Raw genomic sequence first — 19,933 nt, 5'->3', positions numbered from 1 at the left:
GTCAAATGATTTCCATGATAATTTGCACAGTAGGTTTCTTCTACAAAACAATTACACAAACATAATAAAAAATATGCACGTTTTCATAAAATAAATAATTCCCATCTAGTAGAAGACTATGAAAGTGACAGAAAATACAGGCCATTTATTTGGGGGAATCCTTAATTACTTCTCACATTCACCCATTTGTGCTGTTACTTTTCCCTTAGCTTTAAGAAAATACTTACACAGGGTGCAATTAAATATTTTGGTGATTTTTTTTTTATTTGTGAATACTTCGACAGACTCTGATCATTAAACATATCGTTATAAAGAATCAAAAATTATAATTAAAAAAATAAAACCAAATCTTAACTATACATATCATGCCAGACAGTTTAGAAACGGATCATAATTTGGACCATCCTGCTTCTCCTCTTCCCCTTTACATTCACATTACTACCATTTTTAGTAATCACACTTGCAAAAATAAATCCTTTGTACAGTACAGAAATCTGGAATTCACCCTTTCAATTGATTATTGTTAAAGAGAATTATCATGAGAAACAGAAAAGACACAAGGTCGTAAATAGCTTTTAAATGTCAGACAAGTTGTGTCTTGCTTTTGAGCTACAAACCTTACAAGCTAAAGCTAAGAACATTTTGAAGGCCCTATTCAATAAATTCATTTTCCAGAAATCTAAGTTCATTCTCTACTTTAACAAAATTCATTCCCTAAAAGTTATCAATTCAGTGTATTTCCAGCTTTTAGTAGGGCACTGTTTCAAGACGTTAGGTTCAATTACTGTCAATCCGATATGCGTGACAGAAGGATTGATTAAATGGCTATGGAAGTAAAAATAATGCATATCATGTTGGCTGGTTAGAAATCTAAAGTAATTTTTTTTATTATTATTTTTGCAATGTGAGAACTAAAACCAAGTGACGCTTTATCGATGGTATAGAAGTTTCCCTTTTCTTTAAGTATATTTTTCAGAAAGCCTTCACTGGTGAATTATTAATGAAAATATTTCAAGAACTGTTCTATTCATACAACACTTGCACACAAGTCTCAGGTCTAATGCGCTGCTTTTTAATGCTATGCAATTCTGTTCATACCTCCCCTTTTTGAGATTTTTAAAAAAATGTTGTCAGTTGCCTTCAAATTTAGGTCTGACCAGCTGTTTCAGGCTTAGTGTGCCAATAGCTACTCATCGGCCATGGTCTATCACTTTGGTACAAGCTTTTCTGTGGGTTGTGGAACAAATAGGAAGCAGAACTTCCATCCAGTATCCTGGGACTGGATATCCTTGCTATGAAAAGAGAGGAAGACTGCTTCACCTGGGGCACGTACTACAACGGACTTTCCTTTTTGATGAATACAACAAAGTTTACTTCAGAGCTCTACAAACACAGAGCCCTGAAATCTCAGTATTTCCCTTATCTCTTCGTCCCCTCTTAGTCACTAGGGCTAGAAGATTACCATAGGGATTTTTTTTCCCCATTCACATTTATAAATTCCAGAAGGTTCTTTTAAACAAATCCAATCAAATTTAACCAAATCTGATTTGATTAGGCAAAGAGAGTTCTGGGCTTCCGGACCCTCCTCATTTCATTACTTTTGTTCATCGATGGTTTTCTTGAAAGTATCAAGAGTTTGTTTATATTAATACTTTTTGCAATAAGTGGCATGCAAAAGTTAATTATATTTCTAAATGTTCATCTAAATATGTTGGTAATTTCTGTAAGCAACAGAATAGTATAGGGAATCAAACATAAGAAGGAAGTAAAAGTGTAATAGTTTAATAGAAGGAAGGCTGCACCATTCTCTTAATGATGTACTGAGACCAGTTAACCTTATTGCACCTTCTCACGTTCCTTCGAAAGGGTACCGGAGCATCAATCTGGACACAAGTGTTCTTAGAAGACACTGGTGGAGTCAGGTGATCAACTTCAAGATTAGTTCTAATGCAATTACTACAGTAACAACACTATCATTTAATTTTAAAGTAACCAATAGTACATTTTACTTAAGTAAATGGTAAAGCTAACTGATGGATATGTAGTTTTCTGTCAAACCAAGGAAAAAACTGTTCAAAAAATTGCTAAAAGGCTTCTTTTGATATAAAGCTCATTTTATTACTAAGAGAATTAAACAATTTTTTTTTAATTGTGGAAAAGTACATAATTTCCATAACTAGAATGGAGTTTTCATGCAGCTGTTCACAAGGAAAACTTAATTAAAAGGACTAGCCTGGTATCAAAATCAAAGCACTCATTTTCAACAGGCTGCAGTCTACGATAAAACATACACATATTCCAGGGACCCATTTCTGGAACACTAGTTTTATTCTTTCCTTGTGAAAGTCACAGCTGAGTTTCATCACTGTTTCTTTAGACTGATACTGACAGACACTCACCCCTCTGCTGTTACTCCAGCCCTGCTCTCATCACACCCCCAGCAGTTCATTTCTGTCCAGTGACTCTTTCTTGGTACCAGCGCTAGTATTCCTGAAGCCACACAATAAATCTGATCAGGGGAAAAGCAATCTAAACCAAAACTAATACTCCTTTCCTTTTTCTCTCCCCCAAAGAAAAATTGCCCTCATGCCTTTAGGAGTTGTGTCTTAAAACGTAGGTGTTTCTGCAGTTACACCGGCTCCTATGCAAGTCACCCTAGGTTTGCTCAGTCTATCTGAAATATTCCTCTCGAAGCTGAAGTTATGTCCAAACTTTCAAAACAAGGCTCCTCATGGAATCTACCCTAATCACAGAAGGAACACAATTCTGAAAAAACACTATGGTTTCTTTGTACCAAGTCTAGCCACCTTAATTTTCAAAAGGATCGCTTAACGATACCAATAAAATTGTTAATAAGACCTGAAAAACTCACATTATTTAAAAATTCCTTAATATATACCAGACAATTTATTACATTTACATTAAAAAAGCAAAATAGTATGTATAATCCAGGTAATTGAGGTCATATATATAAAAATTTATTAGACAACACAATTTAAGTCCTCCATCAGAAAACTACATACCATTTTTGTGAAATCCCTGAACTTGATTTTCATTTTTATGTTTCCAGGCAGAAATGTTGCAAGTCGCATTTTGACCAAATACTGTACTATGTGGTTTTGCTTTTTGGAAACAGGATTGCTTCTCTGGAGATTTTGCTCTCAGCAACTGATTGTCCTTATGGTTTAAAACGGAACACTCCTAGGTTAATAAGGAAAAGTTAATTTTAAAACCATTTTCACAAAAATTCCCCAAAAGAAACAAGATCCAAACTTACTAGCTGAAAATTTCAAGTTACAATTAGTACCTGAGCCTCCCATCTCTCCCCTTCTGAAATGAAAAAGAAATGAAAGATGTTTTCTCTGCACAAATCTTTGAGACGTGCTGTCAGCAAGAACCTCCTTTCAGGGCATACATGCTCTGAATGAGCCAGACTGGATTCTTTCAGCCAGCAACGTCCATGCTTTTTTTCTTTTCATTCTCTGTGGGTTCTCTGTTGCAAGAGTTGAATGCCTCCACACTTAAATCCTAATCCAAAATGCAAAGTTGGGCTTAGTCAGGATCTAGCAATTGAAAGACTAGCAGTGGGAGAAGACAGCTGCATGACATTGGTGAGTCTCTAGGACAGGTTTGATATTAGACAATTGATTCTGATGAGTACATTCACATGTAAAATCCATGTCCAACAGGGTGACTGGGGCATCAGAGTAGATGGGTATTTTTAGAAGTTAAAGATAAAATATCCATCTATTCTTCCTGTAAGGGCAGAGTTACCCTAATCTTAAATAGGCAGAGTTCAAAATTTTATGTCAATGGTCTACAAGACACCATCAATCTGCTCTTTACCTTGGCAGAGAAGTGGCATGTCAGATACAGAAGTGAAGTCAGGGCTGAATGGGCTTGAGTTTTTTTATAACCTGGTACTAGTGGTCAGTACCATCTCCCCTTCAAGAACTGTAAATGATGCGAAGTAGTAGACCATAAGCTACTAAGTTTATAAGACCGTAAGACCATAATTACTAAGTGAGAGGAGATTATCTTTGTTCTCTCCTCCAAAGAAACTAGCCTTGTTTCCCATTCTCTGGAAGAATTAGAACTCCTTCCCATCAGTCACAAGATTAAGAGCTTGGGAGTCTTGCTAGGTATGTATTGTCTTTTGTAATTTGTTTTGTTTTTAAGATGGGCTTGTCTTCAAAAGACTGTACCCCACCAAGTCAGCATGACACGTATGGTCTAGGAAACTTGAGGCCGGTTTATGAAAAGTAGCGGACAATTTCTCCCCAAAAATGTGCTTCTCCACGGGCACACATTTAAAAACTTAGCAATAAAAAAAAGCAGCAAGAACAACAAAAACAAAAATAAGAGACAGACTACAATACATCAGAAGCCATGAGCAGCCTCACAACTACCCTTCATGCCTATACCTGTTTCCTCTGAAACTACCTCTGCCTTTGTCATAGAACACATTAATTTTATTGCCAGCTTATAGTATTTGTCCTGCATTTATTCCTTGTTTTCAACATAATACTTGAAATGATGCTACATTAACATGCTCTCTATTATGACCTGACAGTCTCTCCCCTCAGGCTCTCTGAAACTGAATAAAATAGGGAACGGATGCTTTAGATGGGAAGCCTATCACTTTTGTATCACAATTTAACTCCTACCTTTGTTCTAAGCAGCTGAGATTTATTCTGAAACACGTTAGTATTCACATCATTTTCTCTGCAACTGTTTTCAGCCCCCGCAGTATCCATAATGCTGCTTCCACAAGTCTGTGTATTATAACCACTGTCCACCTGAAATCAAGAAGCAGGGCTTTAAAAACGTACTGTAATTTAACACCAATAAACTCCTTAGAGTCTCATACCTGATATGACTTGCATTTGATTAACAGAACTTAATCCAACAAACCATCAGTTAATAACAAAAGCAAATTGTAAACGGGTCTGTCAGAATTAGTTTGGATTAAGTTAAATGTATTACTGTACATAGTAACACAAAAATAATTTACAATTGCTATGCTAATTCCACTAAGAGAGGAAAAAGGGGATGGGGGGAAGAAATAAAAGTCACAATACCACCTGCATGCCTCATCCAACAAGAGAAAATAGACAATTACTTCCGGAATGGTATACATATTAGAAGTTAGCCTGTTGAGCTCAGTTTTACAGAGAAGCAAAAAAAGATTTTTATTTTTACCTGAATGCTACTGTTGTCACAAGGAATTGCGCTGCTTTCTGCAAGAGGTGACATGCACATGCGAGAGTTTTCAATACTGAAAGTAATCCCCGTCATAAAGCTGGTCATTGGTGCATTGCTATTGCCAATTGTTTCTTTTATCCAAGTGTTTTCCTCTGACACTTCAGCTGCATCAGCCATATCTACAGTATTATTTTCCTTTGAGCCTTCTATATCCTGAAATGATGACAACCTTTGATGACAAGCTTCTGAGTGCTCTGGTGCAATAGACACAGTTGCTACCACAAGATGTGTACCATGTGCAAAAGTATCACCGTCTTGCTGACATAAGTTTATTCCATTACCCATTTCTGGGAACCGAGCTTCTGCTGGAGAAGCATTTTCCTTGTCTTCCTCATCCTCACCATGATTCTCAACTGCAATCGGTATTCTAATGACAGAAGTCTGATACTGGGCAGTTCCTCTACATGCTCCAAGCCTCATAGGAGAACAATTTTTAATTGGAGAACAACCATCTATATAAGGACTTCTTGTACTTGGGGGTGTCATTCTATTTGAGGAAGAAGGAATATCTGGAGAACGAAATGTAAATTTTCTTTGGTCTGTAAAAAACAACAAAGTTATTCTGTCAGGTATCAGGTGGAATTAAAGTCATCATCCTCAAAGCCCTACAGTCCTTTGAATAATTATAGCCAACCACATAGTATTTCATTGATCCCTGTCTCCCAGCTCCAAGGCCTTCTTAAAAAAACAAAACAAAAACCCAACCAAACCAAAAAAACCCAAAACCAAACCACCAGCACATTTAAACTATCATAGTAGAGGCAAGTTTTTATCCCATTTTTACCACGAAATTTGTTTCCTATGACATGGTTTGCTGTAGTGGAGGCCTTGCATTTTCAAATGTCAATACTACACAGTGTTCAAAGGAAAATGTGTGAAGGCTGGTTCACACTGTGGCTTTTTTCCAAACAAATATCAATACACATATTCTATAGGTATTTAAAAAATCTGGGGCAGCAATAAAGTTTTCAAGAAAATCAGATAAGTGAGAAAACACCTATGCAATCTCCACATATAACGGTGCTGAAATACCACAAGGCTCATCAGAGCAAAATCATGTATAAACATGGCTTAAGTTTTATGAGGTAATGGATGAAACAAGAAATACTGACATCATCTAGAGCAATGAGGACACAAAATGTTCATGATTTCTTCAGTAGTCAGTTTCATTTCAAATAATCTTCACGATCACATGATTTGAAAACTGAAGCTAAACATTCTTTGTCCAATTAAAATGCTTCAGGTGGGGCCAAATCAGAATTGTGACCTGACTCAGTTCAGGCATGTGGCTTTAAACCCCCTGCTCACACTAGATTAAGCCTTTAATTTTTTTTCATTCCTATTAGGTCTCAATTGCTTCTTCTAAAATATTTTCCCTAGTTGATTTTTTGCAAGCAGATACACTTCACTGTTCTACATCATTAAGAAATTTCGCTGCTAAACAGTAAATGTGTCATATAGGAGGAGACTGCTGGTCTGCCAAGCACAGTAACTTGTCTCCGAACAGAAAAAAGCTGAGTAAGAATGCAGCAGTTTTTATAATAAAAATATATAAATCAGGAAAGAATAATACATACACAATTTAACCATACCTGACAGCGGTGTCTTTCTTATGTGAAAAGCAATTGGTGAAAAAGTAGGAGAACCATTATGTGCAGGAGACCCCTCTGGAAACGTGGGACTGGTTATACTTCCCAGACTATAAGCCCTTGTTCCTCCCTGAATAGGACTTGATGAAAACTGACCCTTTAGTAAACAAAAACAAAAAAAAAAAAAAACCCAAGAAAAAAAAAAGGCGTATTTTCATAATGTAAACTTTGACTAATATGTATATATAAAAAGTGTTCTAACTAAAAAGCTTAATATGGCAGCACTGAGGAAAACTAATCCTGTACAATGACAATCTCTATCATTAGTTTAGCTTAAATATTCCAGTTGCAGCTCTTCACTTGGACGTTATGGCTCCACATAGAAAAAGAGCAATGGACTCCAACTGTCACATAATACCAACTAAGACTATAACATCTGTTATATTTAAGAACTATGAGAAGCCTAAACAGAGAATTAGTGCTATCTGTGTATATAGTCAAGTATTTAATCTCCATTTCTTACTTATACCAATGCAGATGAAAGCCAGCCACTATTTATATTTTAATGGAATCCACATTATCTGAATTATTTAACTCAGCAGCAGACAAAATACTTTTCCTTAAGAAAAGAGAATAGTGGTTGTGATCTTGCTTAAGAGTATGGTGCAAAAAGAAAAGTCACTTCTAGCAGTATAATTATGTTGTAGGAATTCTTTACTAGGTTAACATAATGAACACTTTTTTTTTTTAAGCCACACTCTGGCTGGGGTAGTTTTTTTCTATGCACTTCAGCCACCAAACAGATGAAACCATACCACCTAAACTAGTTTAGCTGTGCTATGTCCACCCGGGAATAAGATTTATCTCACTTAATTTAAAAAACAGACATTATGTTCTGTATTCTAATAAAGGTCTACTCATCTGAAATCTCTGGTCAATGGAAAACAAAAAAGCACATTTAGCACTGCATTCAAAGATCCACAAGTCATAAATGAGTTTATGAGCTATAAGGGAAATAATTATATCACCTGTTCATATCAGCTAATATTTTAGACAGCAGTTCATGGATTTAAAACAGGACTTATTTTTGTACACACATTTTATGAAAAAAACTGTTTCAACATGCTTTCAGCAAGTCTTGTACATGTATCAATTCCTACTTCCTTTTCATAACATAAAATTAAAGCATAATTCCTTCTATAAGAAAGAATAGCAGCACAACATAATAATTCGATATAATAAAAAGTCAGTAATATATTTTCAAGACTTTTTTTTGTTCACATATTTTTTTTCTGAATTTGGAATTTGAAAAAAACCCACACCTTTGGTCTAATACCTACTCTCTCATAAAGCAGTTGTAGCTTATTAAAAACGTGGTTGTTCATCTTGTGAAGCCTGTTAGAACACAGAATCGGTACAGCCTGCTCTAAGAACTACTCTTGTGCCAGGTAAGTCACATTCCATCCAGCCTCCAAAACAGGCTACTTACTGAACTAGATGTTTCCAGAGGGCTTCTGCACCGGACTGGAGATATGTCTATTGAACAAAGCACTCCAAGTGGCTGACTACCGCATGGACTACGCAGAGAAGGGGACAAACACTCAGATACACTTCCATTTTCTTCTAAAAACAGCTTTCTTCTGAGTGATGAAGAGCTCAGATTTTCCTGAGACTGATCTGCAAATTCATCAGGTCTAAAATATTCACCTAGAAATGTGGGGGAGGAGTTTCCAATAAGAATGCAAGGGAAAAAAAACTTCCACTACAGAGACATATATAACTAAATTAAAACATTTAATCCAATTTACCAATATAGCAAATAATTAATCTAATTTAGGCACCTATCCCAAAGGATCACTTGTTAGCATTACAAAAGGTCCACTCTGTCTACTAAGGTTCCACTTCTGCCTATCATCCTTTAACACTGAAGTCTGCATTTAAAAAAAAAATATAAATATTGGCTAGCATCTACTTACTGGCCTTTTCCCAAAATTGTAATCTTCACATCCGAGTTGTGAAAAAGGGGTGGTTATACTACTCAAGCAAAACTAGACCCTTTTTCACGTCTCCCATATGCTTTGACAGTCATCATGATACATCCAAAGGCAAACCAGATTCAACTCGAAGAAAGTCAAAGCAGTTAGCAGTTTACAGTAGAAAAGCAAATAGATGCTAACAAAGACCCATTAAAATATGCTGAGACTTACCAGATTATTTTAGTTTTTTGCTCTTGCTTTATTCTAATTGGATATTCCTTGTAGAAGAAATTTTTCATGAATTCACAAACTATGCATTGATGGAAGCATTTGTTAAGATGAAACACAAAAGCAATAGATATGGTTCTGTTCTTCTGTTTTAATTTTGATGGCCCACAATCAGGGTTGTGAACCTCAATACTGGGATAGGAGCACGCAGCCAAAAACCTCTAAGCTGGCTATACCCACTATTCCCCCATATGAGCTGTAAGAACAGGCCTTTCCAGCCCCCTTGCCTGAGAAGCTGGCAGCAATTGCTTGATACAGCAGTTATAATCAGACAGCTAATTTGGACTCGTCTCCCCACTCAGCAGTCACGGCTTTTTTGCCACCACACAACTTCTAGTCACCACCATGGCTTCAGTTAAATTAAAGGCACAGAATTACAGCATAGCTTTGCTCAAGGCAAGGTTGGGCATGCAAGCCTCATGGCCAGCAACCTGTCAGTCAAACAGCTCTGCCAAGTTAAATAACTGCTCTGTTTGGGGGAGGTAGGGGGTGTCTTCTGCTTACTACCTTTTATGCATTCAGAATTGTTAATCAATTTCCAATTGTCCTCCATATCCCTCCTCTTTTATCTTTATGTCTACACTCAAATCATATAAGTCAGATGCCCCATGCAACATGCAATAACTGTCTATTTAGAACACATACTTAAAACTTTCATTTATACATTAGGTTTTCAATATTTCGTAAGACAAAAAAACCACCAAACAATACAAAAACAAGTTTTCTATTTAGATATTCATAATTAAATTTAGATATTACACGACATACCTAGTATTTTCTCTAAATTAAAATCCACTGGCAAAGACAGTACCGTCTGACAAGAAGCTGCAATGAATAAAACCAACAAAATTAGCTTGCAGTGACCTTTTACTAAAACTGTAGAAACAAAAATTCACTTTCAAATTGTTCTGCAAATGAGCTATTTAAGTTACAGTTGCAATAAGGAAAAGCGTTAATTAAAGCTAGGATTCTGATTTGACAACACTATATGCAGCACACTCAGGCCTAGAGACAATAAAACAAGGGTTGTAACATAAAAGCCTCTAGAGAGGCATTCTTAACTGAGGAGCGAAGTCTCTGAAGAAAGGAAGGATTCAAAAGGAAATGGGAGAAAGATCATTATAGTCTGGGGAAAAACACTACCTACTTATCTAAAATGAAATAGTTCAAAAGATGTCTTAAGATTTCTGCTATTTATTTGGCAGAGAAAATAATGAAGATTCTCTAACCCAAAATGATCCAACACATTAAAGGCTTCCTGAAACTGTAATTTACCCATAAACCTGAGGCTTATATTCACTTTTTAATTCAGAAAAAGTGCATACATTGAGTTGGAAAAAATGCACTCTACAGTCTACAGAGGACTTCAGTTTTTACTTCGGAAAAAATATGAAAGAGTATAATAGAATTAAATTACTATGAGAAATTGATATTAATAGTACCATACAGTTCAAGAACAATTATTTCTACAGGAATATTAACACAAAAATCATTCCCTTTTGAAATTAAATAGCCATTAAAAAATGGGTTACTTTGCATCAGAGAAAGCCTGTAATTTCAGACATTGCCTTTTACCCACCATTGCTTTTCCCAGGCTGCAAAGTTAGCTGTCTTCCAATTGGAGAAATGCTATTTAGATCTATGGCTGTAAAACAGACAAGAACTTATATTTAAGCATGCATTGCATATCGAGTTTTGAAACCTAGCAGCAGTAAGTTAGAATATTTAATACAACTAAACAAAATTTTTGCATCAAAGTTTGGAAGAGATTGGAAAGGAGTACTGAAAAAAGGTTACCTTTATAGCTGATTAAGAGAATTTCAGCACCCTTCTATTCAAAAAAAGCTTAGTGAAGTAGCATCAGCTTTGCCCAAATCTTATCTCCTGCAGCCTCCTCTACATTACAGAGATTTAAAACTTACAGATTTTTAAAACTTAAAAAATTTAAAATGCTTAGCCAAACAGACTGTGTTCAAGTAAAACACATTTTCAAAAAATCATGCAGCCTGGACTTGAAGACAAAGATGAAGAATCTGCCACTCCACCCTTTTTATACAGCTAAGGAACACATTAGACCATTTTCTTTCACAACTCACTTTCCCAGGTCTAGGATTGTGGCTTATGTTCTCTGCCCAAGAAGTAACAATCTTACAATTGACAATTAAAAATACACTATCCACAAGCTGCATCTCCTTGATAAAAAATTTTAAGAGTTTTAAAATTATACAGCATTAATAATAAAATCTAATAATGGCATAAACGAAATAAACTTAGAAAACCCACAACCCTACATACAGTGACAGTGAGCTAGCAGGATACTAAGACGACAACAGGAATTTATGGAGAAAGTAAGGGTATAAAAATATGGAACTCAGTTTCCCATATACTTATATTGGCAGGAAAGCAGTCAGAGTAAGTCAGACGTGCAGATATCAGAAGAAAAGAGTGAAGTAGAAGACTTGGCTGTTGCCGGTATTGACCCAGCAAAGTTGTGTGTGCAAATTAAACTGGCTGAAGACAGGTTATGAAAGGAAAAAGATTTAAGAACAGGAACCAAAAATAACAAAAAGGAAAAATTACATAAGATTCTGGATTAATAAATTATTTTTAAATAAAGAAAGCACTTGGAGAAAACAGCTAAAAATCTGTCAGTTGTGCCATCTTTTACCATTGGTTCTTAGAATTTAAATTGATGTTGAAAAAAATTATGCTTGATAATTTCTCCAAAAGCTAGATAGTTTTGGGTAGACACACAAAAGCAACTTACATTTAGTTGAATTAAACTGAGAAACTTGCTTGCCTTCATGTTCAGTCCAAGGAGAAGGAACTATGAGTCTTTTTGTGAAAAACTGGAGTAGAATAGAAACAAACCATCTTAGCACTTTTAAAAACTGGAGACTCTCATATTTAGATTAGTACCCTGAACAAGAAAAAATTAAGTCATACCTTTTGCTACTCAGATCTATATTTTAAGAATTTTAACTCTTCCTTCTCCAAAACCTATATAGTTATCCCTTATACCCAAAATATATTTCATTATTTCAGGCCCAGAGAGGTTAAAGAAAAAACAATTTGATTTGAAGACCCCCATGTTCTTTATGACACATACCACCTCAGATCTTTCAAGTCTGCAGAGTGAAAATTGTACTAAAGTTTCATCTAACACTAATTACTCATTTAAAAATTTGAATCGTCTCTACCATACTTACTGTACAGTGGTTTAACATAATTCTTTTCAAATTTTCAGTTTGTTAAATTGTTGTATTTTGACAATTGAGTTATTTCACAGAAGTGCTAAAGAGACACTGCAGTAACAGTAAAAGAAGTGGACAACCAAGGCTTTTTGGCAACATTATTAGTGTATTTGGCTAAACTGGTTAGCAGTGAAACATTTATGAGTACTGGCATTTCAGTCTTTTTCTTTGAACCAGAAACTGTATCTGCTGTCACAGTTGCACTCTAGAACACCCTGATGCTGAGGAAATGAACACTATTACATCACTTCAAGAAATACATGGCAAATCCTGTTCTCACAATAAAAGCAAGACTCAAAGCAAATGAAAAAAATTCAGCTTGAAACACCCAACTATTAAAGGCATAATTTTTATCAGAGACATGGCTTCAAGCTGTTCAGCTGCATAATCCATTAGCTTATGCCTCACAAAGAAAAAATATCCTCTTCAATGCAGATTTAGAACAACAGAGTATCTTAGCTGCAGGTCAACTACATAGCACCTTTATGGAATCATAAAACATATTTTTGGTTTATAGAGACTGAAACTGGTAACAGCATGATACGATATAAAAAGGTCAATAACAGGAAGACTTGTCTATCAGAGCTTTATTTTATTTTTTTAAATTGAAATAACATTGACAATTTATATAGTGAAGATTTGAAACACTTTTTCTTCTCTGCTAGACAAATGGATAGTAAGAAATAAAATGAAAAGCGGATGGAAAGAATTACAAGCTACCAGAAGACAGTCTTGCCTCCAACTAAACAGACTTTGGAAGAAACAAAAAATCACCAAGGTTCTGCTGTATTTTTAAAAATGCAATAAAAGAAACTAAGCTACCTAACACTATAGTTACTGTAAAACCCAAAATACTCAACCATTATTTTTAACCTTAAATTAACTATTTATAAGAGTTATCTTACAGCTACATTCCCACTAGCCAAGCAACACGAAAGAAACAAAATCTGCTGTTTTGACCTACAGGTGTGTGAAAGAAGATGGCAAGAAAAAGACCATGTAGATTCCAACTACAACCGCAAAGAATCAGGACACAAAATTACTTTCTTACTGACCAGTAAAATATAACAGGCTTCTGGGTTTTGAAATCCTATAATAGACGTGGATCTTTTTTTAGTTATGTAGCCAAAACAAATCAATACTTGATAGCATAGAAAGTTCTATTACCTCCTCAATGGCTTTTTGCCTTCTGTCTTCTGTCTCCTTATCAATTCTAGGTAACAAATGAAAAAACTCAATTATCAAAACCATCACATAATTGGAAAAAAAAAATCCAACCATGTAATCTTTTACAGATGCTTAAGAGAAACATTAGAAATGAAATTGCACTAAACCCTAAATCTTATGATGTTTTTACTGTTACGTGCAATAACCTCATACTATAAATTTAGAAATATAAATGCACTTCTCAGTTACTTCAGTTCATTTGAAAAAGATCTGTACCACTTATAAGTATGTATTTGCAAATCTTCTATTCACTCCTTGTATCAGCAAGTATTTTTATCTGGACAAAAACTCAATCATAACTGATCTTCCAAAATAATCCATTTAGTTATGTTGAACTTGTCATATGAATAGATTTTACTATTAAAGTTGCCATGAGACCAGGCTTACAAAGAATCTCACTACAAAATCAAGCAGAATAAAAAACTGAACTGTAAGGAACAAAAGGGCAACAGAAGATACTCGTGGAATGTTTGTATACTCAAATTCCTGACACAGCCCAGCACAGAGTTCCCCCTTTCAAATAGCTAGTCTGACGTATTTTCTTCAGTTCAGGATACAATATCGTATTTCAGTTTGGATCAATTAACACATTCCCTTATGCAGCTTTTAACCTAGTTTTTTAAAAAAATATTGTAGTTACTTCAGCCATCTTCAAATGATGTGTGAGATTCTACATTTATACTTCCTTTAATGTTCACCTTCAAGTCTCACTTTCAGTTACTACTATGTAATTTATAAGCTTCAAAAAATTTTACAATGACTATTCATCACGTCTTACATAATACTTTCATACACAGTTAGTATACCTGAATTACCCTTGAATAATTTTAGAAATCAGTCAAATAACAGACATTATTAGCTACACAAATACATGTAGATGTGCCTAATACATACATAAACTTTCCCTCACAGCCCTCTTTCTTCGATGCTAATCAGCCTTTGAATAGATATGCAATACTTGGACATGCCATCTTCAACTATGTCTGCCTAGATGCTGCTAAAGTGACAGTTCTGTGAAGACACTTGCACAAAATTCAGTTATTGTACAAAAAAAAAAGCATACAATCATTGTATATTTATGCATGGTGGATCACGAGTAATAAGCATCTTTACAAGCCAGATTCCAAAGGAGAAACAGGGGAACTGGGAAAACAGCTCCCACTAAAAGTGCTGGTTAGTGCAGAAGAGGATGTTTCTTCTTTACTGCATAACTCCAGGAAAATAACGAAGTGAAAACGTCATATGTATTTAACAAGAATAAAAACAAGCCAGTCTTGTATGCAAGTTCAAGCAACATAGCACTTGCAACTGTGACACACAGTATGTAACACGCAGTACAGATTTTTTTTTTAATACTTAACATATAATAGTATAGCATCCAATTTAGAAACATTCAATTTCTACCAGTAGAAATAGAAAAGGAAGAACAAAGTTTGTGGACAAGACTGTGTCGCTGTCTCTGCTCCATTACTGACAAAGACTATTTTTCACTAACACAGTCTGCCAGAAAAACGTTCTCCTTTTATAAGCAGTGCAATAAACACACCACACACAGATGATGCCCAGTTTATGGAAACAGTAATACTGCACCAAATCAAGTCTACACGTGATACACACTTACACTTCGCAAAGTGCTCATGAGCTTTTACACTGTGCTGCTACCGAAACTGTTTTCACTACATAATGGATAATTAACAGTTTCAAATATTTATACACCAAATTTCTTATGCTTGTGATTCTTTGCAACTAATTGAGAAAATTACTTGTTAACAAGCATTAGTAAAATGGAGTATATAGTTTGTGTAACATTATGCACGGGCTTAAAAACTCAGTTCTTTTATCAGGAACTTTTAATGCCAAGAGCTGTATTTATGACACTTCAGTTTTCATAAAGCAGTATTTATGAAATGTAAATTAAAATCAGTTGCCATACAAAATCTTACACACACACACACGTGTGTGTGCATGTATATATATATACTTATGCATTTAACCACATAAAATTTGCAGCCACCAGAAATAACCACCTCAGTCCGTACTACACTGAAACATGCAAGCACGGACACAGCAAATCTACACATAGACAAACTAGCCTCTTTCTAGTCATATCAGATGATTTAAAGAAAAATAAATCACAGTGGGTATGAAACAGTGGGACAGACTGAAAGGACCCACTGAGATAACGCGTGTTTGTATCTACAGGCCATGCCACTAACCATCATTGGAATTGTCACCCAAGCCATCTAAGTTAAAGCTAGTTTGTGTGTGTCCTAATAGGCTTCCAGAAAGAATGTAATCAACTCCCTAAAAACATAAGGCTTAAGGCTTTATAACATCTAAAAAGCATTAGAATCCGAAACCTACTGGCTGCTTAAGGAAGGCCAGGATACAAACAGATGTTAAGAAAAATAGCATCGACATTAAGACATAGTGATTCACAGAAACAGCTGAGGACAGTTATATTCTTTCTACATCTCTACTGTAGCAAGAAATTCATATTCCTTCTTATACCTCTTCCTGTTCAGAGACAGATGTAGCTTCATTCAGAAACCACGAACAATAGGTCTCATTCACAACATTTTTTTATGATGAAGGTGGTGAAACACTGGAACAGGTTGCCCAGAGAGGCTGTAGATGCCCCAGCCCTGGAAACATTCAAGGTCAGGTTGGACAGGGCTCTGAGCAACCTGATCTAGTTGAAGATGCCCCTGGTCCTTGCAGGGGGGTTGGACTAGATGACCTTTAAAGGTCTTTTCCAACCCAAACCATTCTGATTCTATGAATATTCAGAGAACTCTTGCCCTAAACAGCCCTCTATCTGTGTTTCCTTTCACTAACAGGACTTGAAAGTCCTACAGGCATAAACAGGATGGAGGATTGTTTTCTTATTCTATTACTGTGGTGCTTCATGCCATGAGGTGCAATTCTTTGTGCAAGTTCATATCTGAGAAATGTATGGAAGCGTCTACAGGATTCACCATTGTGGCCTTCCCTTGACCACCTTCACTTGGCATGTTGTTCTGTACTGTTACTGTGTAAGACTATCCCTCAAGATGAGCTGTGAATACCAAGCCTGTTTTACTTACTCATTTTTTTTCCCCATGGAAGTTATTTTCAGAGAAAGCAAAAAGTTGAGATCAAGATCCCCAAATTATTTCAAGTAACTAGCAATCTCCTTTTCTCAAGGATGGCAAGCTTATTGGTCTTCCCTCCTTCACATTAAGTTCAATCTATATCTTTCAAAAAGGGTACTGGCTTACCTAGCTAGCTTTCCCAGCTCTACCCTTCTGCAGGAGTCCTAAAGACCAAAGAACCCTACACTTCATAGGCCTCAGTATGGAACACTCTGAGAAGATAAATAGTGTTGTGACAAGCAGCAGAAGAGGTAGCTTGGTAACAATCATTGGCAAGACATTTTCTTGCTTCCATTGACTGCTTTTATCTGGCTGTCTTCCAAATTGCAATCAGAGTGGATCAGCAGTTCTTAACATTAAAAAAGAACGACACAGAGGCAGCCTCATTTAAATATTATCTCCACATCAGGGACACTTAAAAATCTATGTTAAAAGATTTGAATAAAAAGTCTTTAACGCTGTGTTGAAGTGTCAATAAAGCAAAAGAACAGCGTTCTAGCATTCAAGCTAAGTTAACTGCATAAAAAGAGATGGTAAGTTACCTCGCATGACTCAAACACATTGCCTGGCGTCGAACATCTTCCGAGTCAATTTCCACAGGATTTATTAGAGCAAGCTGATCAATAGACCATCTAAATTTTCCTGGTGTCTAAAAAAAGAAATGGACATCTTAATGCTTGCTAGTCTAAAAAGATAAACATAAAACCACAGGACAAATCTCAATGGAACAATGCAATCATAAGTTCCATATAGTTTCTGTCAAAGACAATCAAAAGAGTTTCTATTTAAATGATCTACTTTAAAAAAAAAAAAAAAATGAGTAAGTCAATCAGGCTTCTTTATCCTGGTAGTGGTATTACAATGATTTACAAGATAAAATAAAGTGGAAGGTTATAGTTAATATTTACAAACTGAGGTGTCAATTTCTTCTCAATTTCTGAGGATAGATCTACTAAAGATACAGAACTTGGGATAAAATTTAGTTGCTTCTGGATTGCCACAATCAAAATTGCGGTTCCATGAAAACCCAGTGTCCGTACCTAACCCAAGTTATCCAAATAATAGAGCAGCCTTCCTTTCACCTCACATTTCCAAGAATACTTAGGAGTTGCAACCCCATATGCATCCTGCAAAGTCTCCCTCATAATGCCATGCATAGTGCACAACAAAACCCAATTCAGAAATAAAGCAGCTTCACCCCTTTAACACTTAATTACAAAACACTGTTCAAATATCTGTTTGAAAATGATCTACCAATCAAGTCTTTTTAGTTTCATTAGCACATCATCTCTACCGCTTATCAGAAAATAATTCCAACTGCAAACCAGAATGTAATTTGCAACTAAAAAATGTTATATATACACAAAATCATTAACTTGATTCTGTGAATATGCAAACAGCTCATAATAGAAGTGCAATTAAGTTTTACTTGCATCCAGCCTGCTTAGCATGTAAGTAGGAACTGGTTTTTTCCACTTTAAGTGGGACGAGCACCATATCCAACAACTGTCCTTTATCTACTTTCAACTGGTTTTGGCACTTAGCGGGTATATGCTAATCGACTGATACACCTAATACGTAAAGAAAAAAAAAGTCAGGAAGGTAGGAAGACTAAGTGACAACGTTAGTATTAAAAGCAGCATACTCCTGTAATCAGAAGACACACCAAATGCCACCAAAATTCTTTGAATTAGTATATAAAGTACGCTAAATAAAATACACTTTTTAATGCATTTCCAAATATTAGCACTACATCTGTATAGTTATTCAACTAAAGACTAGATCTTACAGACGAGGATTTTGTTGATTTAAAGACTGAAGGACTGGAGACAATCTGCTCCTGAAGAGTATAATAATCACTGGGACTTTCAAAAGGATTCAGGACTGTGACTCGTCCTGGAGTTTCTGGTGTTATCTGCATTTTAGCTTCTTTTGTATCACCCATAACACTAAGCTATACCTGGAAAAGAGAGAGGGAGAGGAAAAATCAAGGGGGGAAAAAAAAGGAAATTATAATTTTGACTTTTGAGGGTCATCCTGAAGGTTTTGGGAAGAGATGATCAATCATTTTTAAGGAGCCAGAAACATTTAAAAGACTAACAAAAATGAAGTTAGCTTTCGCTTGGATGTACTGACATGTGAAGCTGATAAATAAGGCTGATACGAAGAACAACTAAAAATAAACAGAACCTATGAAAACGGGACAAGAAAGGACACTGAAAAGGCGATTTAAAAAACCCACAACGACCAACAACAAAAAAAAAAAACACCAGAAGAAACAAAAAGGCGATGAAGCCAAATATATTCCTGGAGGACAACTCATATACCAAACGCTGGCAGTCAAGGGCTTCAGAAATAAGGAAGTATTACTGGAATGTGGGTAGCACATGGACGATCGCCCCAGGTGCCCCTCAGTGCCAGCCAGCCCGCCCGCCCTGCGTTACCCACAAGCTAAGCAGCAAGCACAGAAGGAAACGAAGAGCCACAACCACAGCGGCGAGACGGGGCTGCCGGCAAGCTTGCCGTCGTCCACACCAGACAACCCCAGAAGCTTCTAGTTGCAGGCAGCTAACCCCGGGCGGCGGGAAGCAGCCGTGCCGGCCGCTGGGGAGACGCCCGGTACTGCCCGTACGGCTGGGAGAGCCGCGGAGGCAATAACGCCCTCAGAAAGGTCCCGCTTCGCTCAGGCGCTAAAACCGCCCCCCCTCCCCGCAACGGGCCGAGGCCAGCCCCAGCCCCCGAGGGGCTCCGGGAAGCACCACCGCTCCCTCCCACAACGGAAGGGGGGAGAAAGGCCGGAGGGTCTACTGCTCCCCCCCCCCGTCAGGCCGTGCCCCGGCGGCTTCCTCGCCTAAGGTGGCGAAGGGGACGGGAGTCCCGGGGCGATGCCCCCGCTCAGCCCCCCCCAAGGGCAGCCCCTTCTCCCTCTTCCCCCCAGGACGGTGTCACCGAGCCTCGCCCCAAGCCACTCTCCTCAGCCCCCAGCAGCTGACGCGAGGCCGAGGCCCACGCAGCAGCTACCTGCCGGCGTTACCGGGACGCCGCCGCACCCGCTCATGCTCGCCCCAGATCACAGCTCCCGCCTCCGCCGCGCCGGGCGGCTCTTTAACTAGCCCCGCCCCCTCCCGGGCTCTGCCCAATCACGACGCTCAGTCTCCGCCGCCAGGCCAATGGCAGGACTCCCCCGCTCTCGAACGGGC

General features: G+C 37.0%; 1 protein-coding gene across 1 annotated transcript; it reads right to left on the bottom strand.

Annotated features, from left to right (window-relative positions):
• Positions 1-1,145: 1,145 nt before the first annotated feature.
• On the bottom strand, positions 1,146-19,785 carry BORA (BORA aurora kinase A activator). Its single transcript, XM_050915128.1, has 14 exons — positions 19,755-19,785; positions 18,523-18,693; positions 17,276-17,382; positions 13,540-13,585; positions 11,886-11,967; positions 10,698-10,763; positions 9,887-9,943; positions 8,344-8,561; positions 6,858-7,011; positions 5,203-5,804; positions 4,668-4,799; positions 3,024-3,201; positions 2,400-2,490; positions 1,146-1,292 (listed from the first exon to the last, which is right to left on the bottom strand). Exons 2-14 carry the CDS (start codon positions 18,676-18,678, stop codon positions 1,208-1,210), a joined length of 1,974 nt encoding a protein of 657 aa, XP_050771085.1. The 5' UTR covers positions 18,679-18,693; positions 19,755-19,785; the 3' UTR covers positions 1,146-1,207.
• Between the last annotated feature and the right edge of the window lie 148 nt (positions 19,786-19,933).

Source organism: Gymnogyps californianus, chromosome 1, assembly GCF_018139145.2.
Source record: "Gymnogyps californianus isolate 813 chromosome 1, ASM1813914v2, whole genome shotgun sequence".
In the NCBI taxonomy this organism is placed as follows: domain Eukaryota; kingdom Metazoa; phylum Chordata; class Aves; order Accipitriformes; family Cathartidae; genus Gymnogyps; species Gymnogyps californianus.
This window is presented reverse-complemented; position numbering and strand designations above follow the sequence as displayed.

Excerpts from the sequence above, each read along its gene's own strand:
- BORA (XM_050915128.1), bottom strand. The coding sequence starts at position 18,678 with ATGGGTGATACAAAAGAAGCTAAAATGCAGATAACACCAGAAACTCCA. Across the intron at positions 13,586-17,275 it reads ATGTGTTTGAGTCATGCGAG|AATTGATAAGGAGACAGAAG; the intron begins GTAACTTACCAT and ends TTTGTTACCTAG. Across the intron at positions 7,012-8,343 it reads CTCTGGAAACATCTAGTTCA|GGTCAGTTTTCATCAAGTCC; the intron begins GTAAGTAGCCTG and ends TGTTTACTAAAG.